At 39.1% G+C, this 12,244-nt stretch overlaps 1 protein-coding gene across 1 annotated transcript in view; it reads left to right on the top strand.

The window, feature by feature from the left end:
• Positions 1 to 12,244, top strand: part of map2k5 (mitogen-activated protein kinase kinase 5) — a 50,975-nt gene that overhangs the window by 17,904 nt on the left and 20,827 nt on the right. The window contains 3 exon segments of the mRNA XM_016248365.1: positions 147 to 176; positions 7,338 to 7,364; positions 7,686 to 7,718. Coding sequence (XP_016103851.1) covers positions 147 to 176; positions 7,338 to 7,364; positions 7,686 to 7,718 — 90 coding nt within the window.

Here is a 12,244-nt window from a genome sequence, read left to right as displayed (position 1 = left end):
TGTCCTGATTGAGACATCGTCCATCATAGCTGTATTAGTAAAAGCTCATGTGCTTATGCAGGTGTGTGTGTGTGAGTGAGTGTGCATGTGATTATTCCTCTGTGCTTCATTATAACTTAACTTTCCCTCTGTTATTTCATTGGCAGTTGGCGCTGGGCTCTTTTCCATATCCACAGGTGAGTCTACTACATCAAATTAAATAAGATAGCAGTTTAACTTTCAGCTCTTGAATATTCAACAGTTCTACGCCCTTGAGACACGGCAGACACCCACTTCCTCTTGATCTTAATGTATGGGCAGTAATTAACTGGCTGTTCATCCCACAACTGCTCATCCAACCCATGTTTACTCAGATTACATTACATTACGTACAGTCCTGCAGACCTGCTCCATTCCTCAGTCCCAACCACCCTGTAATCAGATTTCATTCAGGGATTTATCAAGATGATCCCATTTTAAGAATGACAAACATAGATTATAATCCGGATTCATTTGGAGGATTCCCAGTTTATGAACCACATGGTACCCAATGCACAAAGCATGTTATTTTATGGCACATGTTGTATGACATGGTGTAGATGTATAGTGTGTTTAATATACTTTGTACATGTTTAATTAGACTGTGCCAAAAATTTTGTTGTTTTTTTGGGACAAGTATGGCCTTACTTTCAAAATTACATACATTATTTTTGAACGCCATCCTAAGGAATATGTTACATCGATGAACCGCTTATAAACAGCAGACTGAGTTTCTGATTCCTCTCTAGTTCTTTGGAAACTCTCTTTTCTAAATCAATTTATACATGTCAACACTTTACAAAATTGTTTAATTTATTGACGTTGACATTGATTGACATTATTACAGTAATGAATGCGATATCATGAGTAATACTTTTACAAAATGTATTAATCTAGGTTAATGTTAATGTAAATTGATCAAAAGTTACAGATAAGACATTTATAAAGTTAATCAAATATTTCATTTCTATTTCAAATAAATGCCGTCATTTTAAACTTTCTATTCATCAAATAATCCTGAAAAAAAAAAAGTAATCACACATTCCACAAAACTTAAGCAGCACAACTGTTTTCAATAAGAAGTTATTCTTGAGCACTAAATCAGCATATGACTGGAATAATATCTGCTGAAAATTAAGATATGCCACACACATTTAGTGTGTCACAGGTATACACTACATTTTCAAGTAAATACAAATAGAAAACAGTTAGCCTATTTTAAATTGAAATTTATAGTTAGATGTTTTTAGTGTATTTTCTGATTTTCCTTTTTAAGCATGAGAGACTTCAAAAACATGAAAATTCTTGCAGACCCCAAACTTTTGGACAGTAGTGTATGTAAGCAAGGTTTATAAATGATATGGAAGTATTATTCATTGTTTGTTCATAATGCCTTATGCAGTAACTAATGTTAATACATTAATATGGTTATATTGTAAAGCGTTATTTTAATACTTTATTTTTTGTGACAATTTTCAGCCCTGTGTATATATTCTACAAATATACTGTATAACCAAATCTGATTCAGTGCCCTAGTTTTCTCTAATCAGACTCTCTGCTTTTTAAAGTTCTGCATGTAAGAGTGCAGTGAGTTTAATGAGGGAAATGTTGACTAATGCTCAATAAATTACTCCCAGCATGCCTGTTGGGTTAATTAGCATATTAAAACAAAGCAGCCACTCAGGGCATGCAGAGGAAATCAGAAAGGAACATTTTGAGGCTGCATCTAGAGCCAAAGCCTTGAGCATCGAACGGTCACGGAGGCTGGGCCTGGCACTGGTGTGTGTTTGTACTTTATCTCACACATCACTTGATGCAAAGCTATTGTGCACCACGGCGATAGTTAAAAAATTGGTATGCAATGCGTGAAATTGAAAGGATATTATGAGGAGTGCTAGGGTTAATCCTAAATCCTGATCCATTTTTAGTGTAGATTTTTCTAACATAGAAGAGATAGACAAAATATAGGATGAACAAACTGTGTGAAATGATGAACATTAGACGTTAGAACATGAGAAGGCTAGAGGCCAGGGTGGTTTCTGTGTACGAGTGCATTTGTGTGTGTGCATTATCCCGTGGCCTGGAGGCTTGTCTCATTTGAAATTGTTTTCCTCTGCTCTCCAGCATTATCTATTAACAGGGCCATTATCATGTTAATCCACAGAGTAATATTACATAAACTAATGTATTCACATGTACACACAAACACTCCCTCATACACACTGTCTGAAACCGTGATTTCATCTGTTGATGTTAAATATTGTACAGCATTTCTCTTCCTCACAGGACTGCAGAACTAAATGTGTCCTTTTTATGTTGGTCTGTATCTAAACCTTCAAAACAAAAACAAAAATCCTCTTTGACAATGACATGGGAATGTGTGAAATCCAATCAGGTTCTTCTCATCATGCAGTATATCATTATCAGATAAAGCGATAGGAATTGAAACCAATGAATGGCAAAACTTTTGTTCTTGGCCCGTAGAGCCAGAGGCATTATACTGAAGCATTTCATGTATACACACCCCATTAATTTATTACTTCCTCCTTTAATCTTCCTTATTCTCCCTTTCCCTGTTCCTGCATTTGTGAATTCGTATGGAATGGAAATAGAGAGAGCGAGAGAAAGGCATGAAGGAGAAAGAGGGAGGGGGTTAGTCAGTAAGAAAGAGAGGGAGAGCTAAACCTCCCACTGCTAGAGCGTTTTTGCTCTTGATGTTAATTTTCACAGCTCCATATGGTGCTGCAGACTCTTCACCTGCAGGCATCACACACACACACGCGTGCACACGCCACCCAGCCAGCACACACGCTACCTCAGGCCTGGCCTGTCACTCACATCAGCTCGGGCATCTGTCTGTTTTCTCTCTCTCTCAAAACCTCCCACTGCTAGAGCGTTTTTGCTCTTGATGTTAATTTTCACAGCTCCATATGGTGCTGCAGACTCTTCACCTGCAGGCATCGCACACACACGCATGCACACGCCACCCAGCCAGCACACACACTACCTCGGGCCTGGCCTGTCACTCACATCAGCCCAGGCATCTGTCCGTTTTCTCTCTCTCTCACACACACACACACACACGCACATGCTTAAAGAGTCATTGTCCATTGTGCTCTGAGATCTCGAGAGATGCCTTCTGTATTTCTGCATCGACTTCTGATGCCCTTCCCCCGCTCCACTCGCACTCAGTCTCAGAGCCGCAAATCTGCTGCTGTTTTGTGTGTGTGAGTGCATGGGTGTGTGTGTATGTGTGTTTTCTATGTGTTATCTTGTCATTGATTATAAAAGGCTCTTTAATTTCGTCTCACCCCATGTTGGGATTAATTTGCATTCTTTGTCAGGAGTTAATGGCGTCTCCCGATGGCTCGCTCGGAAAATCTTTGAAGACTGCAGACTGGCTGGCGTGTGTATACAGCCTCCAGCGCTTTTCCTCCTGATTGATTTATTGTTGTCTTTTCTGTTTTGCGGCTGTTTTGGTTTCAGCTCATTTTAAGCCTTGTATTCGTCTTAATATACTGTATGATTTTGCTCTCCCAGAGCTTTAATGCTATATTTAAGCAATATCACCCTAGCAAGCGTGTTGTTGTTATTGAGGCCGCAAGTAATCACAGCCTTGACAATATGTAGTATAACATATATTACTTTTGTACAACAGTTATGTAAACAAGAAGTTAAAATGGAGTAACTTGCAGTTCAGAGAAAATTTTGCCAAAGCGTTGTGAATTCATTTCACTCCAGCTCCACTCTAGGTTTTTCAGTTCTTCTCACTCACTTACTGGTGAAACCCCACTCTGAGTACTGATAGAGTGAAAGAAAACATTGGCTCCTTTTTTCCCAGTAAAGTCATTCTTCTTTGACAGTGCTCTGCTCGCATACATTGGTCTGAGGCTACGTTTACATGACAACGATGTAGTCAAAAACTGAAAAGTTTTTCCTTTGCATTTTTAAAAAGTTTCACGTATACACGACAACGTTTTCAAAACGATTCGCGTTTACACATCCACGAAAACGGGCAAAAACACTGTATTACGTATGCCAGACCAATAGTTGGCGCTGTCACCTTGTTAGTAAACAGTACCTGTACGGAAGTGATGATTATATGATGTATATGATGCGTCTCCGCTGTTGGTTGTAATATTGGTGAAGTAAATCCACACTTTGCTGAAGAAGCGTTAGCTCTTGAGCAGCAACAACAGTACCATATACTCCGCCATTGTTACGTATGTTTGTTCGCACTTGCCTTTTAAAATCGACACGTACTGTGCATGTCTACATACCTAACACGTACTACGCACGCGCATGACGTCACCGTTTTCAAAGATTCCCATATTTGGTGTTTACACGGAAACGATAACGGTGCCTTTTTCAAAAACTTGTACTTTTCAGTCCCCAAAATGTCATTGTCATGTAAAAGAACAGTCAAAACGCATAAAAAGTTTCCCGTTTTTGGCTGAAAACCTTGTTGTGTAAACGGCTCCTGAAACAGCACAGACAATTGGAGTGTTACAAACAGAGAAACTAAAAAAAAAAACTAATGTAGGAATTGACCCTTCGCAAAGACCCGCACCCCTTCATTACTGTTGCTAGGTCCAACAAGCCATGGCACTCTCACGCCACAGATTATGTTCTCAAAATACAAAATGAAAAATACATTGGGGACCAATGAGAAAATTGACAACGCGCCAACAGACAAGACAGAGCAGGCTACTTTAGGTATGAAGCAAAGTCTCAGCTTTCAAATTTTGTAAGAAATTTTTTAAGAAATTCAAACAAGAAATACCGTTTTGTGGCTTTTTAATGTGTTGTGACAGATTGCTGTAGCGCCTCAGTTCAAGTGGCACATGAACCGATTATCTCATCCTCTTTACTAATTATAACATGAAATAAACATGAATTAACATCAGAAGGTATCTTTTTTTTAACTGCGGAAATATATCAATATACACCATTTTCAAGTTCAAGTCCACCGCGCCTGGTTTGTTTGTTGGGCAAAAATGGCAGATTTGGCGTTATGATTGGTCAGATTGCCTGTCAGTCGAACTCTCTGCGAAGGGTCAATTACTCAGTTTTCTTTCAAAAATTGTACATTTCACAAATAATTACAAAGAAACGTGAGATTTTGAAGCAGAAAGACTAAAATAGTATTTTTTTGTAAAAACCTTCTCAAATAATCTTTGTTTTAAAAAATCTTCGAAACTGTAAAAGGAATAAAAATAGATATTTTGGTCACACTTTATTTTAAGGTCCAATTCTGGCTATTAACAAACAATTAACTATGACTTTTGCCTCAATAAACTCCTAATTTGCTGCTTATTAATAGCTAGTAAGGTAGTTGGTAAGTTTAGGTACTGGGTAGGATTAGGGATGTAGAATATGGTCATGCTGAATATGTGCTTTATAAGTGCTAATAAACAGACAATATGGTAATAATATACATGCTAATAAGCAACTAGTTAATAGTGAGGATTGGTCCCTATACTAAAGTGTTACCTATATATATATTTTTTTTACAGTGTACAAGAACAGCATAGTTTCCATTTAGGACCTTGCTTAAATGGTAGCACTTTAACATTTTCAAAAAGGAGCCGAGGTGATGTGTTTAAAGTGGTCTTGATTGTTCAGTGGAGATCACATTGAAGTATTTCATCTAACTCCAATGGTTTAATTGGAAAAAGGCACATACAACAAATATTTATGCCTTTAATTGTCCTGTGATTGCTGTGCTTTGCAGTTTTAGCCAGTGCTGTAAGTTATTTAGTTCCTACATTATAGGTCCAGCGTCTCCAGGTATTTAAAGAGAGCTGGGCCATGTTTAATTGAGAAGAGAGAATCAATGACTAGCGTAATATGTCATCAGAGTGGTCTCACACCATTAGCTGTTAGTTGAAACTATAAGGTCCAGGCAGGAGGTTAAGCCAGATTGTGTAAGCAGTGTTGCCCTTAAAATAATATTTCAGTTCAAACAAAGTATGTGAAAAAGTTCTCAGTCTATCTCCATCTAAGGGTGCTTTCACACCTGGCCCGTTGTTTCGGGAACCTGGTGCGTTTCCCCCCTTAGCTCGGTTCGTTTGGGCATATGTGAACACGGCAATCGTGCCTGGATCCGCGACAAAACAATCGGTCCGAGATCGCCTGAATGAGGTGGTCTCGGCTCGATTGAAAACGAACTCTGGAGCGGTTCGGTTGTAGTGAGAAAGCAATCCGATCTAACGGACCAAAGAACCAGGCTATATCACAATGTATAATGGGTAATTACGTAAGTTCCGTGAAAAGCATTAGCTTTGTTGTTTTGCTACTACTTCAAAATGAACCTGTGAATGACCACCTGTCTGTGGGTGAGCACATATTTGCCATTCAAAATAAAAAAGCGCACTTTTTCATTTTATAATGCCGTCTTATTGCTCTTCTTCCTAGTAGGTGCATTTTAAAAATGTTTTCCCGATGAATCCTGGACTCCTGCTCAAAGTGATAAATTAATATAAGGAGCGCTACAAAAAAAAAGAAGCTGTTGCCGTTCCATCCTGACGGATGACAGCCGTGACAGCTAAGTGGAATCCCGGAAAATAAACCATGGAACTTTGACCAATAAGACAACAGTTTACTCGCGCGTGACTTGTATTAACAAATTTGGTCCATTTAGAAACTTTGCCGTGTGAAAGCGAACCGCACCAAGAATAAAAAGCAACATTGTAATAATTTGAATCCCTGTTTCGGAACAAAGCAATCGATCTACAGGTGTGAAAGCACACTAAGATAAACCCTCTGTCTCAGATGATTACTTAGATCCAGCAAGTGGGAATTGCAAGGCAGAAAAAGACTGAAATGTTTTTTATTACCTTTAACTGGGACTCTCCTTTCGAACAGAAATGCTATGTAGAAACCATATGTATTTTATTGTTATCATATGGTTATGAAAATAAATGAATCCTGAAATCCTGTCAAAACAATAACCCACTATTTTGTTTTTAATCTCCAGACTGTGATACTTTTTGAGAAGTATATCATGAGTATACTTTTAGAGTCAAACATACTGTATAAACCTGGAGGTGAATAAAATGCAGGAGATATGAAATTAATGGAAAAAATGCTTGGTGAAGCTTATCCTAATTGAGGATCAGACTATTAGCGGCTGTGTTTTCATTATGTAAACGATGTTACCACATCATGCCCATATCTTGCCATCAGGGTTTTCCTGATCTTCCCCCAGTGATCATAAACATGTCTTGGTGCAATGATTATGTCTGTAACATGCTAATTGCATGTTTTTGCTCTTGTTTACTCATTCTCACCTAAATCCCTTTTTTTTCTCCTTGCAGATTCAAAAGAACCAGGGTTCCTTAATGGTAAGTGTTTTTCATGTATTTTCAGAGATGTAGGCGGCTCCTCTCACAACCCCTTGCAGTTTTCTCCTCACCTCGCATGGTTGCCTCCCTCTGAAGTTAATACCAGACAATAATACGCTCTGTCTTAACAGCCTGTATTCAGATTAGGTGCCATTAGAAATAAGGAAACATTACAGATCAAATGGCTTTTCCCGAGTCAGAGTGCATTTGATTAAGCTGTATTGCTACCTGTTTTATTGCATTAATGATTTTATTTCCCTTGCACTGTAAGGACGTTGTATGGGGTCTAATCTCTTTTTCTTCTACCCCCCTCTGTCACAGCCTCTTCAGTTATTGCAGTGCATTGTTGATGAGGTGAGTCTGTGTCCCATGTACGAAACCGTCCCTAATGGGGTGGAAAGCTGATATTTTGTTTCCTAATGAAGCGAGGTGCATTATCAGCTCTGCTCAGGGTTTGAGCTCTGAAGAGCTGGAGCTGTCGAGAGCTCGGCCGTGCTGATGTCAAGGCCTTGAACGGAACATTTGGCTTAACTCTGGATTTGGAAATTCAGCTAAACTTGAAAATACATTGAAGAAGGTTGGGCAGCAAATTGTAGTTGTTTCAGACTAGCAGTAAAACAATCACAGTTTAAGAAATAAATAACATTTCATACAAACAAATGTAAAGCTCAAAGTTTTTAAATAGCTTCATATGTTTTTTTTATTCTCTGCATTTCTTTCTCATTCTGTCTCTCTCTTGCGCGCACACAGTTTGCTGGTTTAATGTAGCATGACAGGGCTCTGGACAACTGAGGGTTGTGGACCACAGAGTTGTTGCATTAACCTTGACATCCGTTAGGCGCTAAAATACACCCAGCTAAACCCTGACATATTTTCTCACCCTTATCTCTCTGAGGAGTTGGGTCAGGGTCAGTTAAACACAGATATTCCTTGAAATAGATACAACTCTTGTGTTATATATCACTTCTCTGATGTACACACCTTTCTGGTATAAATCTGGTGTGTATATAGAGTTTTATGCAGTATTTCACCCAGTCAGCCTTGTGATTCCTCAGATTTGTACTCTTTACTGGCCCTGAGGCAGTTGTTTGCAGTGTGTGTAGGTATGTATGTACATATATGCCCACCAAGGCAAATTTTGTTGTTGTTGATAAAATACAGTAAAAACAGTAATATTATGAATTAGTATTATTACAGTGTAAAATTACTGTTTTCTATGTTGATATATTTTAAAATGTAATTTATTCCTGTGATGGCAAAGCTGATTTTTCACCATCACTCAAGTCTTCACTGTGACATGATTCTTCAGAAGTCATTTCATCTGCTGGTCAAGTCAAACTTTTCTTTTTCTTATTATTATCAACATTGAAAATTATTTTCAGAACAGTTATAAGTATTGCAAATGATTCTTGAGCAGCATATCAGCATATTAGAGTCATTTCTGAAGGATCATGTACAGTAGACTGGAATAATGGCTGCTGAAAATTCAGTTTTACCATCTTAAGAATCTCACAATCTTTCCCATTTTGCTGTGTTATGTAGTGTACTGTATAGCTATTTTAAATTCACTGTTGTCTGCTCACTAAGCAGCTGTACACATTCTTCCCAGGGCCACAGGGCCATCCATATTGTTTTTGTTTTTTTCTAATTAAAAAGTAAGATGACAACATCTGTGTTAAAACTGTTGGATCTGAATGGCTGTACCTTAGCAAACCTCAGCAGATTTGTTCCTTAAATTAGCAAATCGGAAGAGTTACGAGAGGTAATCTTTTACCACACTCGACACTCAAACAATCCCCAAATTTGCATCAGTCTCCTCAGCATTCAGTTAAAGCCCGTAGGCCATGCTAACTCCGACATTTAAATGCGCTTTCCACTGCTATGTGAGTAATTAATAAGTAATTGTGTTAATTGTGTGTGTGGGGGGAGCCTCTCCCTTGTCTTCTCTTCTCTGCTTGAGCTACTCACTGACACATGCTAATAACAGAACGCCACACAGAGATGAAGGAGAGGGAAGCATAAACACACATTAAACATACCCAACGTGTCCTTTCCGCTATAGATTGCTGCACGTAATTAATAATTAAACGGCCGTTCGTGTAATGAGTTGACCTGCTTGAACTGTTCATTACTCATCCGGCAGAGGCATCACTCAAACTATTTTCTGCCGTGCCCTTCGCTCCGTCTCCCTCAGGCCAAAGAGTGCGCTGCCACGCCACTGCCGACTGCATTCAGCTGACCAAGGCCTTATTACTCACTGCCACTGATTTACAACCTTCGGAGAGAGACGGTGAGAGAAAGCTTGAGACGGGAGTTGTGGGTACTCCCCAGGACCTACTTTAAAGAGTAATCTAGTGCACAGACCGAGAAAGAGGCAGAGTCAATGTGATGGACTGAAAGAGCAGGAGAAAAGAGAACATTTAGAAACTATGCCTGAGAGAATATGAGAAACAGGCTGAATAAAGAGGATATCTGCTCAAGAAGAACATCAAGACCAGTCAATTAGAAAAATGGGAAAGAATATTCTGTGATGTGAATGTACGATCTGAGACCCATTAAATGTGAGTTTATCATCAGTAATGTTGAAAAGTCACTAGAAGGAAGAAAAAAGTGTCATGAATCATATGGGAGAAATTCTGGAAGGTCACAGGTAATCTGACCACTTTGACTTCAAGAGGATGCTGGTAATGATAGTCTGGCTTGTTTTGTCTAGATTGATAGTACTTTTGAATTTTTAAAACTCAAGAACCCCACATTCTTTCTCATTCCATTATGCTCTATTTTGATTTATTTGTCTGCTCACTCGATAGAAGCTCTACACGTTCACCTCTGGGCCACCAGAACATCCTTAGTGTTTTTTCTAGTAAAACTAAACTTAGATAGTCAAGAAAAGTAAAACCTCTGATCTAAGTGACTGTACCTGTCAGATGATTCATTGCCTAAATTAGCAAATCTAAGGCCCAATCCCAATTCTATTTTATACCCCTCTGCCTACCCCTTCCCCTTGTCCCTTGAAACAGAGTGTCAAGGGGTAGGGGTGAAAATATTCCCCTAAGAATTGGGACACCACTACTATGCCGTCACACGTCATCATACGTCGTCTAGCTCCTACAATACACACACCTATGCTGGTGTGCATTAGAGCCTTTAATTACAGTTCTATATTAATGCGCTGCTTACACACTCACACACACACATATCGGAGATCGCGCAGCTCACACATCCAGGAGAAAAGAAACTTGTCAACGCTGCCCTGCGACTTTTATTAATAACTGTTTAAATACTGAATCGCTACATTATATTTTCCAGGAACAAGAGGATAAAATCGCTGTTTTTGAAGTAAACTCTCTAAAAAGAGAAACACACAGACGCGCGTATACTCGCATCTTTCATCTCTCTCTCGAATTGGCAATATTTGAGAAAAGGGTTTAGCGATTTCTAATTATTGGGGAGACTAGCCCCCCCTCAATGTCTACGGTGGTTATCGCCCTGATCAGACATGAAAATATGTTGTGGCACTATCGTGCAGTCTATAACGATATGACGTTAGTTAGCAAATATTAGCGATTTTTTGCAAACATGTCTATGAGTAACATTGACCATAAATATGAACTCATGATTGAATGTAACATAAAACTAATGATTACTTTTTGTTATAATCTTTATTAATGCCAAAAATGCTTACATTTATGTGTCTTTTTGTTCGCTCGGGCAGCCATGTTGCCCCTGAAGCTGGTTTACGCTGAGATAATTCATACCCCTTCGTTTGAAGTGTGGTCCCGAAAAATCTTCGTTTGAAGGGCTGTCTGGCCCTTCCCCTTACCTCTATCCCTCCAACCAAAAGAGAATTGAGACCCCCCTACCCCTTCACATGAATGCGCGAAACGGAGGGGTAGGGGAAAGGGGAAGGGCTAAGGGGTAGAATTGGGATTGGGCCTAAGAGTCCGTTCACAAATAATGCATTTTTTTCCATTCTACTGCACTACTTCCAATGTTTTTCTTCGTGAACGTGCAAGACGGACATGTTTGACTTGCATTCACATCTCGCGTCTATTGCAGCTTTCAAAAAATTCAACTTAAAGGGGTCATATGATGCGATTTCAAGTTTTCCTTTCTCTTTAGAGTGTTACAAGCTCTTGGTGCATAAAGAAGATCTGTAAAGTTGCAAAGACTAAAGTCTCAAATCCAAAGAGATATTCTTTATAAAATTTAAGAGTCAGCCACGCCCCCCCTAAAACGGCTCGTTCTAACACGTAATTAATAATTACGTGTTAGAACATATCTACCTCACTATGTGGAAATATTAGCATAATGCCACCCAAATGTGCACGCAACGAAAGAAGGCGTGGTTTCAGGAACAGCAGTCGTGTTGAAGCAGCCATGTCAGGGAGACGCTGTGTTTCAGTGTGAAAGAAAAAGCACTTTATTTGGCCTTCCGGAAGTAGATGCAATTAGGAATCATTGGTTAAGATTTATTTACAACAGAACAGCACAACACAGATGTTCGAATTTGTGCAACACATTTTATGGACGACAAACTAAACTAAAACTAAAACTAAACTAAATCAATTCAATTACGACTTTGCTATGACAATCTGGCGCTTCTGAATCAGCGACTGTAAGTATGTTTTGTTATTAGTTTAAGTATTTGCTATTGACTGTTCAAATGCAGAGTTTTGCGCAGCGCAGAGTAACGCGTTGTGTGTGTGCGTGTGAGGGGAACAGGGTCACGTCACAGGAGAGTGAACTGTCTGTCAGAAATCATAGCACGTCAGCTGTCTTAACCACGGCTTGTGTACTGCATCATCACTGTGTCTGTCACGCGACTCTGTTGCCCTTTCGGGCTTGAACTGATGGTAAAACTAATGACATTATTAACT

This window comes from Sinocyclocheilus grahami, unplaced genomic scaffold (assembly GCF_001515645.1).
Source record: "Sinocyclocheilus grahami isolate Dianchi unplaced genomic scaffold, SAMN03320097.WGS_v1.1 scaffold876.1, whole genome shotgun sequence".
In the NCBI taxonomy this organism is placed as follows: Eukaryota; Metazoa; Chordata; class Actinopteri; order Cypriniformes; family Cyprinidae; genus Sinocyclocheilus; species Sinocyclocheilus grahami.
The sequence above is the reverse complement of the archived record's forward strand: the minus strand, read 5'-3'. Positions and strand labels throughout refer to the sequence as shown.